This window comes from Poecilia reticulata, chromosome 2 (genome assembly GCF_904066995.2).
Source record: "Poecilia reticulata chromosome 2, P_reticulata-male-v2, whole genome shotgun sequence".
Classification (NCBI taxonomy): Eukaryota; Metazoa; Chordata; class Actinopteri; order Cyprinodontiformes; family Poeciliidae; genus Poecilia; species Poecilia reticulata.
This window is the reverse complement of record NC_088831.1, coordinates 29,861,906-29,883,767: the sequence shown is the minus strand read 5'-3', so window position 1 is coordinate 29,883,767 and position 21,862 is coordinate 29,861,906. Positions and strand designations below refer to the sequence as shown.

At 39.4% G+C, this 21,862-nt stretch overlaps 1 protein-coding gene across 1 annotated transcript; it reads right to left on the bottom strand.

Annotated features, from left to right (window-relative positions):
- Window positions 1-613: 613 nt before the first annotated feature.
- Window positions 614-20,927, bottom strand: LOC103458821 (ras-related protein Rap-2a). Its single transcript, XM_008399902.3, has 2 exons — window positions 19,773-20,927; window positions 614-2,172 (listed from the first exon to the last, which is right to left on the bottom strand). The coding sequence occupies exons 1-2, from the start codon at window positions 20,084-20,086 to the stop codon at window positions 1,935-1,937; spliced, it is 552 nt and encodes a 183-aa protein (XP_008398124.1). The 5' UTR covers window positions 20,087-20,927; the 3' UTR covers window positions 614-1,934.
- Between the last annotated feature and the right edge of the window lie 935 nt (window positions 20,928-21,862).

Below are 21,862 nucleotides of genomic sequence, written 5' to 3'. Positions count from 1 at the left end.
TGGTCACAAGTATAATGGCAGGAAAGCGATGTAAAGATTTTCTAACATTTTTTAAGCAGTGGTAGCTTTGGGCATTTGGTCATTTTAAAATAAAAGAATTAACTTAAATTGTCCCTCTGTCCATCCATTCATTGATAATTAATTAATACGTTGTACATTAAAGGACATAATTATTTTTAGAGTTTGAATCAGGTATTCCCATCTTAGTATCTAAAGATCTCTGTACTTGAAATTAAAGCATAAAAATTGTTTTCCTGATTTTATTTGGGAAATTCTATGATTTATAAAATGCTCAAAATATTTCCCCGTTAACACTGTCAACAAGGAGATTTATTACTCTATCCCAGAACAACCTCAAAGAGAGGCTGGGCTGATTATGAATGCATGATACACTTTTAGGTTTTCATTTTAATAACAGTTTGAAAGCAGCCATAATTTCCTTCCACTTAACAATTATGCAGTATTCTCTGTAGCTCTAGTGTGAGTAAATATGAAAGAGTTCAAGGGGTATAAATACTTTTGCAAGGCACTGTATATAATTAGCATTCTTCGAAGTGAAGCCGTCCAGTTATTTGCTTCGTTTTACTTCACATAGAGGCTGTCAGAGCTCCGCTCGAGTGTTGAATGCACTTTTATTGTTCAGTTGACAAACATAACAGTGTCACCATTTGTAGAGGGATAGAGAGTAGATGGTTACATAAAAAAATAGAAAATCAACAATGAAAATGGTCGCACGGGGGAAATGTTTGCTCCCTGTGCCCAACACAAACGTACAGCTTGAACAGTGTCCAGATCCAGACATGTTTGATTTGCACATTTCCACAGCTTTAGATCCACCTCAAACAATAAAGAGTCCTTTCTTTTTTTTTTGTCGTTGTTTTCTAGCCATGCATACGATCCAAGTGTTGAGTCAGAGTCTTTGTTTGAGCTGGGACTGTCAATACAAAATATATACACTACCGTTATTGTGGTCAAGCTCCTCGTTTTACTACTCATCAACATGAGTCTGAATCCTTTCGGCACAGAAAGGATGCTGCAGTTCTCAAGTGCTTCTTTTCATACTGATTGCCGAGGGGGGGAAAGGAAAAGTTGGCATCTTCACCTTGAGCGCCAATGATTCTTGAATCAAGTGTGTGGTGATAGTCTTTGGTGGAAATTCAAAGAATGAAAATACTCTTTGTCCCATCAGAATGAAGCATTTAGTTACACTACTACACAGCAATCTGCTGTCAGAGTCTCCCAGAGAGGAGAAAAGAAAACATCATACAATATGTGAAAGACTGCCATGTGAGAAAATGGAAGAGATGGCTGCATGTGTTTTTAAAAAGAAAAACAGACTTAACCATTTTTCTTTCCAATGCTGTTTTGATCAACTGAAAAAAAAAAAGTATTAGAAAATGGAGGCGCCTTCAGGTCACCTCTGTATTTCAGCCCTGTGATGAGTAGAAAAACTGCACAAACTAAACTGGAGGGGGAAAACAATTAACATATAGCATCTCTAGTACTCTGAAATATCTGAAATGGCTGGTTTCCAGGAAAGCTTTATTGGATTGATATGGAGTCAAGTCATGGAAAAAGAGAAATGGATCTCTATGTGAAGACTGCAGTCTGTGGTTGTTTGCCAAGGATCTGTCTCCTCAATACCTGAAAAGATCAAAACAAACAACAAAGAAACTAACATAAGGCGAGGGCATGTTCCACTTTATCGTTTGTCAAATTCTCTTGTGGCATATCCTTCGTTTTTTCTCATCCAAGATGTATGCACTACTCACTTGTCCTTATTAATTATCGTGTCAGAGAGTTTTTATGCTCCGCTGAGCTGATATCAATTGCATTCAAACGTGAATTTGTCCTAAATGTAGCTGACGTGTGCATGTGTGTATATGTCTAAGAGCGAGTCTGTCTCCTGAAAGTCAAAAGACCCCCCAGGGGGGTTATTGTATATTGCACGAGGAACAGCAGGGGTCATCCTTGTCTGGCTGGGCGGCGTAGTCCATCTGCCGAACTATTTCTGCAAACAGTTCGTCTACCATGGTTTTGCTTTTGGCCGAGGTCTCCATGAAGGGGCAGCCCCACTCCTCTGCCAAGGCCTGGCCTTCGCCCGACGACACCTCCCTCTCGCTTTCCAGGTCCACCTTGTTTCCCACCAGGATCACGGGGACCTTCTCGTACCTGAGGACGCAGACACACTGAATGAACTACAGGTCATGAGGCGTTCAAGAGTAATCAGTTTGTTTTCACGTTTATTGAGGTGGAGCAGATGTGCACACAGACCCAGAATAAATTATTGTTTAACTGCAGCAGTATAAACCTACAGAGAAAAAACAATGCTAAAAAAATGCTGCAGTCCCCTAGCAAAAGGCTTTGGAGAGTTTGTTTACTTTTCATAATATCTTCCTCAATGTGCGCAAGACCAACATTTTTGTTTGTCCTGCCTTGTTTGTCAAATGGAGTACTAGGGTCAAGTTAAGAAAAAAAATTACCGTATTTTCCGCACTATAAGGCGCACCTAAAAACCTTCAATTTCCTCAAAAACAGACAGTGCGCCTTATAATGCGGTGCGCCTTATATATGAAAAAAGTTTTAAAATAGGCCATTCATTGAAGGTGCGCCTTATAGTGCGGAAAATACGGTAATAACATTTCAAGAATGTTATGAGAATAAAGTCGTACGAGAATAAAGTCATATTATAAATTTATTATCATATTATTACGACCTTATTCTTTTGTATACTACTTTTGTATCATACAGCTATATTCTCGTAATATTCTGACTTTATTCTGTTAATATTTTGACTTTATTTTTGAGATATTTTGACTTTATTCTCAAAATATTCCTGACATATTAAAATTTTATACTCTTAACTCTAACACTGCTCTAACCCTATATATAGGCAAGCTAATCAATGACAACATTTTACTGCAACCATTTCTTTGCTTATAAATTTAGCACATATTTGCCTCTTTTGAATGTTTTCCAATCTTTCCAATCTTAAGGATGGCTATAAAGAAATAGGCTTCCGTCTCACACCGTCTTTCCTCTTCAGGAAAACAAGAAGTCAAGAATAAGTAATTGAATATTCCTTGACACTCTGTTCAACTAAAAAACTCCAAATGATAAAGAGTTACTTAATGGAAATTTTAAAAAGACTCTCCACCCAATCAGCCTCATGTCTGACCTAGAAGAATACGGGAAATGGGCAGCAGATCTATGACCTCTGAGGACAGGAAGTGTCCACGACCCTTTGCCCGTCACTGTGGAGTTGTGCTACTTTATGGACAGCCAGAGGAGACGTTTAAATAAATGGGCTGCTGCTTGGTAATCACAAAACAGGGAACCAAGATGCGGTTTTAATAATGTCTTCCCTGCATCAGGTGTGAGAAATGAGGAACATGGCAGCTCTGCAAGACACTTTGTACACATCAGAGGGAATAACAAAGCTCCAACGATCAGAGAGAGAGCACAGATCAAGAGTATTCACAACCTTTAAACAACACGTTTCTCCTTTCATCCATCTCTGTGAACAAAGCAGATGCTGGACCTGCCGTTTTAGATAAATATACTCAATCTACCCCAAGCACCATTAATGTCTCAACATTTTACACACTCTGCTACCACATTATGAAGCATGCATGCTGTTTACTTAAAAAAATTAAAAAAAAACGGTCATGCTTGTTTGCCGGAATGAGAAAGAAAATGTCTAATTCTGAATAAAGAGTAGGAGAACATCTCAGCTTTTATGCTACTTCAGGTCCCTGAGCGTCTTTAAGGGGCTAGAACCTCAAGTTTCAGCGTTAAACGAGCTTGAACTTCCAGGCTTTGATCTCCTCATGAATACAGAATCCTGTGAACTTTATTCTCAACCAGCCATCTCTGTTCCCTGGACCAGCTCAGCAGATGGAGACCAACCACCAGGAATTAGGGGCTTGACCAAATGCATGACAGAGATCCAATTTCATCTTAGAAGCTGCTTGAATGAGAAAGTTCTGCATTCGGTATGCAGAACCTGAGTCCTGTAATTACTTCAGAGCTCTTTCGTTGGTGGGAGGCGTCAGCGAAATGTTTACTTTTAAAGCGCTTTCCAATTAGGAAATAATAGTATCTAGCAAATGTATTAAATTCCCTTAATGTTTCACAATTATAACTACAAACCTTTATGGGATTTTATGTGATAGCACAACACAAAACAGCACATAATTGTGAAGTGGAAGGAATAGCAAACAAAAACCTAAAAAACCTAAAAAAAAAACCTAAAAAAAAATGCGAAGGAACACATCACACAGGTGAGGGATAAAGTTGTGGAGATATTTAAAACAAAGTTAAGTAATAAAACAACATCCAAGGCTTCGGCCATCAAACAGAGCATCATTCAATCCATAATCTGAACAGTATAACTTAACTAAAAATATACTGGTCAGAGCACAAAAGGAAACTTTTTGGTTTAAAAGCTAAACCATGTTTTTTGAGAACATCCCCACAGTGAAACACGGTGGTGACAGCATCATGCTACGAACAGGAAGAAAAACTTTTTTTTTTTTGCAAGTTTTGCATAAGTTCCAGTTTCTAGATCTGCAGAGATTTTAGAGACACGGCTAAAAAAATGGAACTGAATTTGTAGAGAGAGACAGTTCTAGAAAATCTACACTAACAGAGGCAAAGTAGATATGATGTAGATGTATGATGTAGATATGATACTTTGGTGATTTTCCACTTTGCAATTATGAACTACTTCTTTGTCTATCACATAAAATCCATATGAAATCTATTTAGTTTGTGCTTGTAATGCAACAATATGTACATGCATCTCTACCAGGGTAAAAAAAACCAACATTTGGTTAAAATCTTTAGGAGGAAAAAAGCTGAAGTGCGTCGCCCCTGATGTCATTCTCATAACATAGCTGATTGGCTTATGTATAAAGTCACTATATAGTTATAAAATGCTTATTGCAGAAACATTTAAAAGAACTTAAATGGGAATTAACAAGATGCTTTCAATTGTCGAAGTCAAAGCAAAAAACAAATCCAAAGACACATAGTTAAATATATCAGTATCTGCAAAATGAATTTAACACGACACAATTGTTAGGATCTGGAACTAATTACTATATTTAAGAAGCAATTTATATATTAAAAGATAACATTAAGTCACAAAACTAGAACCAAATAATAAAGCTGTCCCTCGTCTTTCAGTGGCAAATTTCAATTTGTTGTGCCAGCATACATACAAAACAACAAAAACAGGAGGAAAAAAAGGAGAGAAAAGGCAGCATTTCCAGACAGTTTGTCCTCTCCATGGAAATCTCTCTGCTGCACCTGTCAGAACTGCCTGTGTGTCAAATGTCTAATTTTCACACAGATTCTGCTCAGTTTCACCTGAATTAGCATTACTTTGCTTGTAAATTAGGTTTTTAAGTAGATAGTTTGCCTTCAATGAAAATATGTTTATCTCACAGTGTGAAGCAGCTTTGAGAAACATCAGTATTCATGTTAACTCGTTGTCACACACTGGAGTCCCAAAATTGACTCTAATTAAGGAGCTATTGGGCATTTTTTCTCTCCTGGAAACATGTGAACATGTTTCTGGTGTACAGATCTCTTGTGATTCGCTAAAAATCACTGTAGAAATCCAAACACTCGGTTTATTCCAGGAAGGAAAACCACAAACGTCTTCAGGGAACAAGGAGATGTGGTTTAAAATCCGAAACAAATCTGAACTATTTTTCAATGTATCAACTTTAGCTCAAAGTGGGATTATTTTCCCAAACCCAAATTTTCCAAATTCAGTCCTTAATGCTCATTTTAAAATACCAAATGAATTTATAGAAAATTCTTCTGTAGAGAGACTTCAGACAGAACCTGCAAAACCCAGACACTGAAAAAGAAAGGAAGGGAATGACATCAGGGAGGAAAGAAAGAAAAGAAGGAATGACACAAAGGAGGATGGAAAGGAACAAAATGGGAATCTGAAGAAAGAATAAAACAGAAGAACAAAAGAAGGGAACAAAGGAATGACACAAGATAGACAAACTGAAAAAGAAATACATTTACAAAAAGGAAAGACCCAGATCTCTGCGTCAATAACAGGAAAAGAAATGAAGCAAAGACAGAAGGGAGGAAAGAAAAAATGACACAAGAAAGGAAAAAAGGAATGACAGGATACAGGAAAGAAAGAAAGAAAAGAAAGAAAAATAGGATGGAAGAAATAAAGGATAGAGTCACGGACTGAAGAAACAAATGAGTCAAAGAAGCAAAGAAGTAAAGTCACAAAGAAGAAATGACACATGAAGAGAAAGACGAGAAGGAAAGAAGGAAGGGCACAATGAAGCATTAAGAATACAGGTAGCATGGGAAAATGAAAAGACAAAAGGAAAAAAGGAAAGAAAATGTCAGAACAACCCAAGGAAGAAAGGAAGGGTAAGAGGGTGGTATGAAAGAAGGAAGGGCCTGAGGAAGTAGAGAAGAAATGCAACGAGGAAGGAAGCAGGAAGGATACAAGCAGGAAACAAAGAAAGGAAAGAACAAAATGATGCCAAAGGGATTATGACTTTTAATCAGTAAACAAATCCTTTAAAAGACCTAAAGTGTTTCTGCTTTGGATTTACAGCACCCATAGATCACAGACAATAATTAGTCAATCAAGCTGCTGAAAAAATAAATAAAAATAAAGATAACTAAACATAAAAAAAGTTGCTTCTGATCACTCCATGGTGATTTGTGGCCTCTGATTTTAGGCAGATCAGTTTTATTTTTAAAGAACATTTTCAGCAACAAGTCGATTCAAAGTGCTTTGCATTTAAAAGCTGTACAGTCTTGTTGTCATGATGTGCAACTCATTTGGGCTGCACCAAGATGGGAAAACATTATAAATACATGTGTTACATAAAGAGCACGTGTGTATATATAGCCATAATAATAGAGGAGAAAACCAGCCAGCGGTCTCAGGGGTCTGACATGGTGGCTGCCACGGATACTGAGGCTCCCCGAAGGCGTGAACACACAGGGTGTCAAACACTCTTTCCCTGGACTCAGCAGTGCTTGATATGTCACAGTGAACAAACTCCTCCGTGCAACGCACACAAAAGAGTAAAGAACAGATGAGTAGCTGAGGCTATTCGTGTTTGTCTGAGACAATAACAACATGTGTCGCACTTTAGCCTCCAGCTTGTGAGCCTGATGCCAAAAGGCAGAGAAACACTTAGCCTGCAAACACCCAGACACATCTTATCTATAATGCATGATACAGACCATCTCACACAACCCAGATGAGCAGTGGAGCTCAGAGACATTAGCGCCTCTGGCTTAAATCCGAGTGAACGTCATCGGGATCAATGAAGAGAAAAATATTCCTTATCTGGCCCAATAAGGTTTTACTGGGAACACTTACTGACAAGCATAAAAAAAAGGCTTCTGCTTTTATCAAACAGGCATTGATTAGAAGCTGCTGAGAGCCTCTGAGGGATCTCCTAAAGCTTATTAAAACAAATTCCCTGCATCTCCCTTAATCACTTTAAACTCAGATAACAAACACCGGCCAAGAAATGCCAAACCGGACAGGATAAATGGACGCTGATCTTAAAAAACTGTATGTACAGTGTTTCTCTGAATGTGATATAGAATAGTAAAAGCGAGCTGGCAATGCTCTTAGCTCCATGGGGGTAATCTCGCCGTCTGCCTTGGGCTCGTGCTCTCACAAAGTACATCACTAAAGAAAATCTGAAATGCAAAGTAGAATTTTACTGGAAATTTGTTCCCGCAGAGCAGGTGGTAAAGGAAAAGAGGTCGTGAATAATTCAGACCCTCATTCATGAGTGTTATCGTCACACATTAGAGCCTCAAACTTTATGTCCTCAGATGTCTGAAAACGATATTCAGACTCGTAGACTCACTAGCCACTTTATTAGGTACACCTGTCCAATTGTTTAAAACAGACAGCAAATCACCACGTGCTCTTGTGTTCGAAAAGATAAAACATCTGCTAAATGGCAGCTCAAAATGCTTCAGTTATGTCAGAGGAGATTCAAGCAGTGATTGGGTTACATCCTGCGTGGATCGCCACGGCAACACAAAGAACAACTCACACCTAAGAGCGATTTAGAGAGACCAATTAACCTAACACTCGTGTTTTCAGACGGTGGGAAGAAGCCGGGGTATCAGGAGAGAACTCACACGCACATGCACGCACACACGCACGCACGCACGCACTCACGCACTCATACACACACACGCGCACGCACACCCACGCACACACGCACACACACACACACGCACACACACACGCACACACACGCACAGAGGGGAGCGCATCTCCATGAATATCGCATGATGATTTTAACGGTTTAATAAAATAACAAAAAGCATTTACAAGTTCATATCCAGCAAAATTAATACTGTGAATCTTTCCGTTATCGTCATTAGCACAGACAATGTTCAGTTTCTGTCAGCTGTCATTCAATAACATGACTTTAACTTTCAGTTTTAGCTTCAATACAAGTCATCATTTGCTCTTTGATTAAATTCAGTATTCATTTCCTTCAGCTTGGCCTGCTTTAAACAATTAAAGCCAAATAATTGTCAAATTGACACTAATAAAACTTGATCAAAAATCTAAACGAGTCTCACCTTTTAAATAAGTGCTTTTTTAATCTAATAGGCTATCATCTGGGATATCTGAGTAAAGTTCAAAGGGTTTAAAGTTACAGGTTTTAAAGTTAAAGTCACGTTGTGAAGCCTTTGATTTTGTCAAGCCCTGCGGGGCACGTACTGCCGAAAAACATGATCACCGTTTCAGATCAAATACACGTTTGGGATTGTGAGGTCTCTACCAACTCAGAAACTAACGCGGGATAAAGTTTAGACACTATTCCTATTTTAGATGTTCTCTAGCTTGGTTCTTCTTTTTCACATTTTCACCACCGGATGGACCTTAAGTCCCACTGCCGATATCCATCCATCCTTTGTAATGTTTCAGAAATTCTAAATGTTTCAATCTTCTTGAACTGGAGATGCAGCAAGTTGTCAGGAATACATTTTTAATTTCTAATTTCCTTGATATGACAATTCATTAAGTATTTATAGTAGGAGGGGAGGAGACGTCGCCTTGCATCTGTGAGATAAAACAATCGTCGTTAAATAGGATCTTACAATAGAAGAACACTGACAAAATGAAACTGTCTCTAGAATCGTATTTATAGCAGATTAGTGTCAATAGCATGGCTGGCATGACTAAAACAGAAGTCTCTATGTGTGTTTTCTACAGCAATGGTCCCCAAATGGGAAAACAATTTTATTTAAATGCTCTGTTGAAGCTTTAATGCTCTGCAGAAAGCAGAGCCTCACTGTTACACGGAAATTTCCAAAAGATGGCCAACATTTTTAAATCCAACAGGTTTCATGACAGTTGAAAAACTCGAAAAGATAAAATAGAGCAACTACTGTTTGAATGCCACTACTGCCAACTCCTAAGAAAGGGAAGCAGCTATCGGCTGCACTAAAAGTCAACAGAGTTCTGGTGAACGACAACCTCGTCTAATTTGCATGATCTTTCAAGTGCGCGACTGATATGGATGTGGGTGAGAAATATCATCATGCCAGAGAAGAAAATAGAGGAAAAAAACTCAATGATTTCTTTGTCTTAAACCACTGCATTTTACTCTCCTCCACCGAATTGTAATTCTCATCCTGATTTCAATGCCTGCAATATCGCAGTAACAAAAGACTGCAAGGATATAATATAGGCTATAGTTTATAAAACGACTTGCATTTACAATTGCATGCAAATAACACTTTAGTCCAGTTGGATGAACTTTAACTGCTGTTCATGTAGAAGCCTGAGATAGATTTTAGTGACTATGAAGCTAAAGTTTACAGAAAGAGGTGGAGGAATTGTAATGGTGAGAACAAATGTAAAGAGCAAAGGAAGTAGGTCATTTGCAGCTGAAATCATCACCACAATATTAATCACACTGATGAAATTGTATGTTTTTCCTAATATCGCACAGGCCTATGCAGCAAACCTTCCAGTTTGTTCCCACTTTCGCTACCGTAGCGTTTAATATCCGTGGTTTTACACAGAAAGAATCTCTGAGTAGAGAAACATCATATCTCTCTGGAGGTTTGCGTTCTCCTTTGAAGACGGTGGAACCATACATCCATGATGGAGGAAAGGACTTGAGCTGTAATGTAGCTCATCGTATATCGCAGCGCACAGAGGCAGTGAGATAAAGCATCTTGAGCCTGCTGCTGGCCTGGCTTTTCATCTCCTGCTGAGTTGGGGCCTCAGGCAGCTGAGAGCGAGGGAAATGTTTACATTCCATATCAAAAAGGTCTTTTATGTTTACAGAGAACGGTTCAGCTGTGTGCAACTGGGTGACAGACCAATTTTCCAGCTTCACTTCTGTTTGTGCTGCTCAATTTGCTGGACTTGGTATGACTTTATCTGAGAGAGATCCCAGTTTTGGATGAGTAATGTCTTATTGTCTTCCTGCTAACGTGTGTTCGGAACGGTTCTGTTTTCGGCTACTGCTTAACAAGCCCAGAGTCGCAAAAAGGCTGATGTAATGAGTCATCTCGCCCCAAAAGCCACTTACAATGTGAATTGTCAGAGGGGAGCATAAAAAAAGAAGTTTAGAAGGTATTATTCTGACATGTTCACCATTTTAATTTAGCAAGAAAGCTTTTGAATTGCAAATTAGCTCCATGTCACATTGAGTCTTGAAATATCACAAATGTATATTATCGCTCAGATCTATGACTGGGGCTGGATAAAAAGCCTTTGTATTGTCAAGACAATGAAGCTCTCATTCACTGGAGTATGAATGTCTGACGAGTAGCGCTTCTTCTCCAAAAAGCTCCTCTGATTCGAAGCAGATTCCATCTAGCAGATGTAACCAGCTTGGCTAAAGTGTGTCTTGCTTTCAGAGTGGGTCAGCATGTGTTTACACTCCAGTTTCTGGTATTTCCTGGAGCCATTCTCCTCAAAACTCCCTCAATAGCAAGGCAGAAAGAGGGTTTTCAAAGTGTTGTTCAAACAACATTCTTGTCCTGTGGAGGATAAGATGGATCTGTCAGCATTTCTCTTTGGCAATATTTGTAAATTATCAAGTCTTCTCTAATGATCTCATCTCTTCAGCTAAGTCTTAGGATTCAGGTCATGATGGCCATGGAGAAAGGTTGATCTTGGGAACTTTCCTTATGTTGACTTTGCTAAATATTTTGGACTCAATCATGTACAATTACCTTTATGTCAAAGGTAATCTCTTTTATGTCACGGTAATTTGAAGGATTCATGATGTAATCTCTAGCAAGAGTCCCAGGCCGTTTGGAAGAGGAAACAGCCCACAGCATCACAGGTTCTACACCATGCTTATCAGTGGCCATATTATTTTTTTCTGTACATTTAAAAAAATAAATCATACATAACTTGTTGATGTTAACACAATCACATCAGACAGGACAGCAAGTTACAGGTGTTAATCCTGGGGAAAACGAGACAGCAGAAGAAGCGCTCACGGCTGGGCAAAATACATTCAATACAATATTCACACTGGACAATTTGAATACATACTGTTACAAATGTCAGCAAGTGTGGTACCAACAAACCTGTAAAAAAAAAAAAAAAAGCTTCAAAAACCAATTCAGAAATCGGAAAGAGCTAAAACAGAGTAAAATAAAAGCCTGTGAGCTGTACATAAAAGAGGTTTTGCAGGTGCCCAAGCATCATGGCTGCAGGACGACATGTTAAATGATAGTACCATGTTTCACCTCTGTCTTCCACACAGTCCTCCGACCACGGTCTGTTAAGTTGCCAATCACAATCTATCCCTTGTGTAACCTTAACCGTGGCTGAAGAGAGGAGTGATGATGTCCCCGGCAAACAAGCAATCCCGGGAGTAATCACAAGCTCTTGTGGCCTCAGTTCAAGAAGCCCTGCCTGTGCTATGTGCACACACTGATAGACGCCGACAGAGTTCAGAATGAAAGCGACACACTACAGCGCCTCTGACCTGAGCGAATGCCAATACGGTTGTGACAGGTCATCAGTGTTTTGGCAGCAGCAGACAAAACACAAGACTAATCGAACAAGTGAGGTTTGCTCAAAAACACTTCTTACAGAGACGTGAAACAGATCGGGCCAAAAGCTGCAGAAATATGTGGCTCAGAAGGTAAATATCTCCTGATTTCTAATGCAGTCATGACCATGTTTCATTTCTTTCGGCCTGTGATGCAATGCCCTGTGTCTTTTTGTTGTTTAAAACTGATGCAAGCTGGGTGTCATGGCTGTCTCCGCTCTGTGTTGACGGACAGCAAACTGACTTCAGAGATGGATAGCATAAACATCTTAGAGGCAGATATAGAGCAAAGCCACAAAACTGCCAAAGACGAAGAACGTTTGGTCACAGCCACATTCCTGTCTGAGAACTCAAGCAGGCGAGAATATTTTTAAAAAGACTCCATTGAAAACAGGAATGAAATATAGAGATTTTGACAAATGGAATTACTTTCAGGTACGTATTATGACCCACTCCAAGTGTGTAATGTTGCAACACTGTAGTGTTTTGGATTTTCTGAGTTCATATATTTTTCAAATTCAGGATGGGTTTAGGGGGCAAACACTGGCAGATGATGCAAGGAGACAATCAATAACGATAGTTGGGTGTTTGGAGGAACCTTTAATGAGAAGTTTCACTACAGCACCTCTGCAGGACGTTTGGTGGAGATATCAACCTTTTTGTCTTTGCTTTAAAACCTGAGCCAGCCAGCTGGTGAATCAGAATCAGGTGAAACAAAATTAACTACATTCATATCATTAAGATCTCGAACATGAAGTCAAAGAACAAGGAACTGCTTAAGAAGGGACAGTATTGCCTACATGTCCAGAAATGTCTGTCATTCTTTCAGGTTGAGAAAGAGGCGAAGAGAGCAAAAGGCAGACAACAGGAAGGCTGACCGGAGTAAAGCGCATTATCAGTCATCAGCTCACCTTTGAAATAACTTTGTTTGAGCTGGATACACCTGGGAAGGTTCATCACCGTTCCTTATTTTCTCCATGTTTGGGTTGTGGTTCTCACTTCGCTGCAGGGCCAAAGCCTAAGAAATGGCTTACAACCCCAACCAGGCTGATAGATGTCAATGACTGTTTTCTGTCTCATCTGTTTTTGAACTTCCTTAGATATTTTAGCCCTCTTCCTCTTGTCACAGGTTCTACTTAAGTGCTCTGTGCTTGAATCCCTCTCCCTATAGTTGTATTCTATAGCGAGAGGGGTTTCTCTCTTGCTATAGAAAACAATGAGAGAGCAATGCGAGTTAGGCTAACTCTTTTAATTCACTAATCAGTAAAGTGTTAGACACCCTTTTAAAATGTCAATTCCCAAAAATGTTGGCTCGTTCTAAAATAGTACAGCCCTGCCGATTACAGTGGCTTTTCTCTCACACACACAGTGTGACATCCCCTCTGATCCTATTATAAATGATTAATGGAAACTAGAGTCAACTAAAATTGATATTGGCAGGTCAAATTATTACAAAAACTGGGAAATCGAATATCAGAACTCAACAACAACAAAAAAAAGATTGTTGCATCTTTATTAGCTACTAATCTGTAATCTGTGTGATATTTTTTCAAACATCCTGCTTAGTTATGTGACTTACTAAAATTTTGAAGTCCACGTTTACTGAATTTCGTTCCAGTGATTAGTCACAGTATGTAGTAGCGACTTGGATTAATCGAACTGTGGTCTCCTCATGCTACAATATCCTGTAAGTCAAACTTGTCAAATTTGTCAACAGCAAACAAGCTGAAACAATCAAGAGCAGTTCATTCTAACTTTCCAACAATCATTTAAATTTTCCTGGTCAAGAATCAAATTCTAGTAGTGCTCAACAAGAATTTTAAATTCAAGTATTAAAATAATCTTTACAATATAAGCAGATCATTGAAACATATTTGAGATAAATCTGGAGCATTTCCTTTCTTGCAAGAGAAATCTGATTGAAATTCTCCCCTAGCCAGACTACGTTCCTCTTACTTTCATATAGGGGTAGACCTGTCCCCTGCTGTGTTCTCACTTTGACCTGGATAGGGGTGATGGCATTGTGAGGATTACACTTCTTGATTTTTCCAGTAGCTTCAACACCATTCAGCCTCCTCTGCTCAGTGATAAGCTGCTCAGAATAGGTCAGTGCATCTCCTGTCTCTTGGGTTGCCGCCTGTCTGTCAGAAAGGCCTCAGTCTACGCGGCTGGGGAGCTTCCAGATCGATGTGATGGTCAGCAACACACTCTGCTCCCCTGTTCAACCCCCTGCAACCCAACATTTTCACCAAGTCATTCTTGTTTGCTGTTTTAGAGCACAGGAAACATTAGAGAAGAGCGCAAATTTTTTGAAGCGGATCTGTTTGCTCTTAAACGATGCCAATCGAAACAGGATTGTGCTAAACTTCAGAACGAAACAATATCTGACCAAGCATTGATTGGAAGGTCGAGTTGCTGTCATGCTGTTTTAATCTCTGAAAAGTTTCTACATGGGTGCAAGCATGAGGTAAAAAAAACAAAACAAAACAAAAAAACCTATGACACATAAACATTTTAGAAAACATTTAAGTTATCTTACATGCATAAAGTATTTATATAGTTACATGTTTCATTTGCATTGTGCTTACAATACTGCCGTGGCATAAAGACTGAATGAGTACTGTCTGCCATGACAACATTGTCTAATTTGAAATGCTTTTGAAATGCCTTGCTGCTGAAATGTGCTATACAAATAAAATTTGATTTGATTTAATAGGTTTTTCTCCTTACAAACTTAAGTATCGTCCAAAATGTCAAGGCTTTATACACAGTTTAAAGCCTTGACCTGTGAAATTATTGGACCTCCAAATGGTCCAATAACTACTAGCTGAATTAATCAGAAATTAAAGTCAGGTCTGTGATGTCAGCTACTCTGAGCATTTGGCATTTTGAAGTGAGTGGTGTAGATAGAGCCTCTGTTTCGTGTATCACAGGACTGGACCAAGTTATTATTATCAGCTCAATTCTGCAACATACATAAATGTAACTGCAAACGTTTGTGCGGTTTCTTTTGCAGCAGCATCTCTGTGCAGCACAAATAACATCTTGAAATTGCAACATGCAGAACGAAGTTCGACTTGACCCAAAAATCCACTGGCAGCTTGGCTTGGCTGGAATCTGATGCATAGAAAGGCAACGGTAGAATGTAACTTACTTGGAGTCAAATATTGTGATACATTTGAAACCTTGTGACTGACTCCCTTTTAGATCATAGTTATGTAATAAACATGTAACCACAACTATCTGTCTGTCTGTCTGCCTATCTATGATGGACGCGGAGGTCTGTAAACAGAAATCCTAAAATTCCTTCTGCACAATTTAACATAAAATGTGCATACTGCTCCTGGGATCGATCTCTATTTAAAACAAATTCGATGTAGAATCTGGGTTAAATATTTTTAATGAAGTTAAGGGAACGCACTGGTGTACCAGGCTTATATCTGAACCGTTTGGAAGCAGAGGAGTACTAAACGAACTGATGTGTAGGAGGAGTGTGTGAGGCGTGATGTTTTCGCTCCGGAAAATAGATTCTTCTGTGATATCAGAAAACAGCACAAGACTCAGTGATGGGTGTTAAATCACACTAAGAGCCCGACTGCGTGTGAAGTGTGAACACGCAAGTACACATATTTACATATAAACACACCGCCACACCGCTCAACATACTTTTCCCACTTTCGAATCATATGGGGGAACCATGTTGACCTCATTCTTTCAAGCAACAGGGATGTTCAGGGAGTATACCGCACGTAATCTACACCCAGCCGAGTGACGGGAGACAAGCAAATTTATGTTGGTTGTTGCATTTTTATGAAGCATCATGGATCAGATATTGACACAACTGTCATAGGAGACAGAAAACTACAACCCTCAAGTCAGACTCTTCTGCAAACTCCACATGATGAGGCTCGAACAAAGTAATTCGCTCCATTTTGGTGTGAGACATTTTCTACGGTAGCATTGAGACATGGCGAGGTACAGCTTCAAGGCATTTTAATGAGGTGGCAATGAAAATTAAAGATGCGACCAGACCTCTTTGCTGTAAACTGCCATCCAGCAAGGTGAAAGAAATCTCCTAAATGTTTTTATTGCTTATAGAAAAAAAAGACAAGTTAGGTTGTTTTTAAATACTTTCTCTCAGTTTATTTATTTATACAGATAGTAAAATGTTGTAGATGTAAGAAAGCCCAACTGACTGCACATTGTTTTGGACTTAGCAGGGGTTACTCATACGAAGAACGGAAAAAAATTGAGAGACCACTGCACTGAACCCTCATTGAAAACCTCATGAATATTCTACCAAAAATTTATTTCTGAACTGTCCTGAATTAAAACATTAGTATTGTTGTTTTCTTTGCATCAGTTGAGGTCTGACAGTACTGCATCTGTTTCATTATTTTTGACCATTTCTCTCTCTTTTTTTTTTTTTTTTTTTTTTTTTACAAATAATCACAAGATTTCTGCTTGAAATTTTGGAAACGTATCAGAAGTTCATAGAAAAAAATAACAATGTTCATTTTACTCAAAAATATACCTATTAAAAGTAAAATATTTTATAGGTATAAAAGATTTGAACAGAACTGGTGTTTTGAGAGGACACAGCACTCCCAAAACACAAACACACCGGACGAGTCCTTTGACTGTCATCCCCAGTGTCTAATGAGCCGTAAAGATAAATAGTTAAACAAACTGAAAGAAAACTTAAAGAAGGAAATATTTCAGGACAGAAAAAAAACAACAAAGTCACACTGGTGAAACCAAGGGACTTTCCACTCTTACTCACTGAACACTGTTTTAAAACTTCAATTGGCAGCATGCCTGTGTGCTCGCTATCGGAGCAGATAGTTTGACTAATTAGCTAACACTGCCAGCTAATGCTTGCAGTGTTAGTATGAAAACAGACAGGAAAAAAGTCATAAAATATGAAGTAATAAGCATTTGGAAAATTACACCTAACATTAGAGGTGGTTTATTCTCATTTTAGCTTACGGCTTTATTTAAAATCAAAACAAATACATTTCGTAATAAGTAGTTAATTGACAAGCGATCATTACGGTCTTGTATTAGTTTAGTAAAATTTGAAAAAATGTTCCTCAGATGTCTCACATTGAATCTGTTAGATGACTTTATAACGTCTTTTTAAATTATTGAGTAAACACAGAGTCTTACACTGTGGTATCGCTAATCAAGGTCAAATAATAAGTAATACCACCTTGATGATTTAATGCCGGCTTATGTCTATAGGATAATAGTGTAATTTAGCCTTAAGCTGAGTTTAATTCTGAGTCCTTTGGCTCTCGTCCCCAGTGTCTGATGAAGCGCCCCTTTTATGGATCAGTGAACGGTGCCTGCACACTGAAACTCACAAAGTGATCGAATAAAAACAGCAAGGCTGCTGCTTCTATGAATCTGCACACTTAAGTTCACAGCGGGACATTGCGACATTGTGAAATGTAAGCATAAAGTACGTCTGCACAGTAAATGGGACTAAAGCTGAGCAGCAACAGTAACACCGTCATCTCTACAGAGGAAATCAGCAGTTCTCACTGATGACCTCATATTGGGATCATCTGCTCCTCCTACTGACATTGTGCATGGACTTTCCTCTGCAGAAGCTGGCATGAGAGCGAGTGCTGTACTCATCCTTACAGTAGTGAAAGCTGCACTTCTTTGGATCTCTCTGCAGAGCCTCTGTAACACTGACTACACAGCATTCACGGCTGGGTATCTGTAGCAGTATCCAGCACAGCAGACATTAGTCATAGGCTGGTTTGAGATTCTCATAGTATGACAACCTTGAGGTAACAATTTTAAGCAAAAACGTGTCACATTAACTCATTTATTTGAATCAGAGAAGCAAAGTAATCCTAGTTTCCTTTAAAATAATGACTTTTTTTTACAGCTATAATGTTAGTTATATTTCCGTACAGATAAATGTATTTTTGTTATACACAAAAATACATTGTCCTGAATGCTCAGGACATTCTTTCAGACAGCTGACTGGCAGTGCATGGCAACATGCGGAGGACGGTCAAGCATTTTAACCTTTGCACCATGCAGATGAGGAAAACTTCAGTCATTCCAACATTTTTTTCTGGGATCTCAATAAAAGATCTTTAAACTGTATAAACAGTAATGATGGAAATATGTATCTGTCTTAAGCTGCAGTTAAAAAAAACAACAACTTTGGTATGTCTTGAAACCAGAACCAGATAAGATCAGAAGAATCACAGGAATCGAGATGATCTGCTGCCATTAGTTGAATGCTCTCAAATAAGCAACTTTTGACAGGTATTAAGGTAGCTTCCAAAATATTTGAGCTGCCTTTATACTACGACCATGTATGCCAATGATGGAGACAATAGTGTTCATTATTGGTCCAAGTGTTAATCATTCCTAGTGATTATTCTCTGGGCATTTTTCATCTCTGATCAAATGAGTAAATGCCCTGTTCTGCTTGTGTGACTTTAAATAGTTATGTGATTGTTACATAAAATGGCAAGACATACAGTACCAGACATACAACATCACAACTCACTTTCTGACTGCCGAGCAGTGGGAGTTTTTCTTTAATCATTCCTCCTGGTTTTGATCGGAATGATGGCAATGGAAACGGTCACCAATTCTTCACATTGCACCAAAAGTATTGGTGCAATGTGATAACGTGTATGTTTTTGACATTCAAAAAGGCTTTAATCGGTACTATTAAAACCTTTATTTTCCAGCACCTTACATTTTTGACTCCTACAGCAATTCTATTTTGTAAAAAAAACAACAAAAAAAACAACAGGGAGCGCAGACGATGCTCGTTCTAACAATTATCGGCCTGTGCGGTTCAACATTAGTTTGTCAGCTAAGAGCTAAAAGGCAACCATGTGCATTCCTGTGGGAACGAGAGAGTGAGCTCAGCATTGTCTGGTGGTGTTTTCATAAGAAAGCAGCAACGAAGGAGCAGGACAGCCAGATCACCATGGTGTGATCTATGAGCCAGAAACATATTTGCTGTGTATAAGTTTCCTTTGCTTGTACTTTGTGAGAAAATTCAATAACATTTATTTGTTCAGCCCTAGCTGTTCCACCTTTGAGCTTCTCTATAAATCCAAAAACTGAACTATTAGTATACAATTTAACCAAGATCTTGGCCAGAAATTAGTGTTAAATATCTTTTACAGTTAAGTCTCTTCTTTACCTATTCACAAAACACCTACGTGTTGAATTCCCAGATGCACTTCCAAATCCAGAGGAACATTAAAAGCAGCATGAGCCACCAAAGCTTGTTCTTAGTTTGTGTGCTTCAGTTCATACAGTGACTTCTCAACATCTTTACCACTGCACCTTTTTTTTTTTTATAACAAAAACAACTTTTTTATGTGCATGAACACCTCATCTTTACAACTGTTGGAGCTCACAACCTTTTCTAATTTGTCTGCATTTACATTGCACCAATATTTGATCTGATTTCCTCTACAGGCAGTCCCCGCCACTAGTATTTCACTTGGTTTGAGAGCCATGACCGTACGTGATGTCACTATACGGTGATGTGAAGCTTGAATTTGAGAGGTGGGCTTTTATTTTCGATCACGTACCTTTATTTGCAACAAAACGGCAAAAGAAATACAAAGCCAAAACTTACCGCGGCAGTTTTGACACATGGCAAACTCTCTCTAAAGTGAGTTTAGGAAGTGGCGTTAACATTGCACCAACCTTTTCACTCTGATGATCTGATCCCTCATGGGCTTTATGTCCTGAAAGCTCTGCTGGTTGACCAGGCTGTAGACCAGTATGAAGCCCTGTCCGTTCTTGATGTACAGGTCCCGCATGGAGGCGAACTGCTCCGTACCGGCGGTGTCCAGGATCTCCAGCACCGACGGCGAGGAGTCCACCTCGATCTCCTTGCGGTAGAAATCCTCTATGGTGGGATCGTACTTCTCGATGAACGTCCCGGTGACAAACTGCACGGTGAGGGCTGATTTCCCGACCCCACCGCTGCCCAGGACCACCACTTTATACTCGCGCATCGTGGGTTTTTAATCAGCTGGTAAGGGATATCAATCTCCACGCGTCATTGAAATAAAGTCAAAATGTTTCCTCCCCCCCCCGCCAACTCCCCACTGCGCTCACCATCCGCGTCCCATTTTGAACGGGCTCGTCAGTAGCGCTGTCATTGCTCAACTAATGCAGAGCACAAAGACTCGGAGGGTTTCATTGTGGAAATTCTTCCCCATCGCAGACAGGCCAAACGCTGGCATCCGTGGACTGCAGCTGCCCCCCCCCAAATTAACGCACACAGGGAAGATGAAAATATCGCCCGATGATGTGGACCCGTGCGGGGTTTTCATCTGCTTCCCTCAGCCCTGTGTGTGCATCACAAAAAAAAAAAAAAAAAAACTTACTCCACCGAGAACGCCGAAAGTGGAAAAGGGGGGTTTGGTAAAAACTACAGGCACAATTTCTTAGGCTGTGGGGAAAAGCGACACCAGCTAAAACTGCAGCGACACCAAATCACAGAACTTGCGTCTCTTTGTTTTTTCTTCACCATCTCCGGCATGTCTCCGCTTCTCTCTCTCTCTCTCTCTCGCCCCCTTCACCGCGACCCGGAGCAGATTCCAGCCGCCATTCTCTCGGGTGGAGACCCGCGGCCGCTGCGTAACCAGCCGGTCCCCGCTCGGCTTCCGTACCGAGGCAACAGGAGAATAAATAAATATATATACATACAAAATTAAAAAACAAGACGGCCCTCCCTCATCTGACGGACCAGAAAGCAGCCCAATGGCGACCTCCGCGGCTCGCAGGCCTCACTCGGGTCTGAATGGGAGCCACGCTGCGGGAGCCAGTGAGATTCCGCGGAGTCGCTTCCGTTCATGTGTTAAAATTCCCGTCATTCGTTTTCTACGGTGACATCGAAAGAGGGCTCAGCCAATCACAGGGGTGGCTCCAAGGATGTGTATCCAGGAGGAGGAGAAAAGCACCGGATGCTGTTGCTATGGTAACGCTGCATTTTGTTGTCTCTGACACATAGTGGCAGGAGAGGGGCTCCGGTGGTGGAGGTATGCTGGGCAATGGGCACCCAAAGAATTTCCTGACATGCTCAATATTTTTTTTTTCTAAATATGAAATTAAGAGGAAAAAGGTTGTTATGGGCAACACAATCTGTTGCAATTAGTCTACATTTTTAATGCTGGAAAATATTGAAACAGTTTGAAGGAGCTTGAATTAAGACCTTCAATGTTTCAAATTTCGCAAAAATGTTACGTGCTAATATTTCAAGTAAGATCATTTTTGAAATTACCTACATATTTGAAGACATGGATTATTATAGTTTTTTAATCTCAAAATTATTCATACCTTTGGCAGATTTAGTTTGAAAATAATTTCCACTCAACCAAGAATATTGTTTTTGATAAATGAGACAGATATCTTTTAAACAATAACCAAACATAATAATTTTTATAAATCTATTTTTTTTTACATTCTATTTAAAAAAAAAATAGCATGCCGAAAATTATTTGTAACCTTCTGAATAATTTGTTGAAAATTTTTTATCAAATCCTTATAATTGCTAACCGGCTTTGTGCATGTTTTCAATTGGACAATACCAAGGTTAGAAAGATTCCTCCCCATCACTTTCATTTTAAACTCCCTCGATTCTTTATCAGACAATTCAAAGTTTACTTTAGTGTAAATCTGCCAGAGGCAGGAGAATAATTTTGGGTTTAACTGTAACAAATATTTCATAAGCTCTTTAATGGTTTCTGGTTCTATAGAGCTACCAGAGGATTATTAGTTTTCCCCAT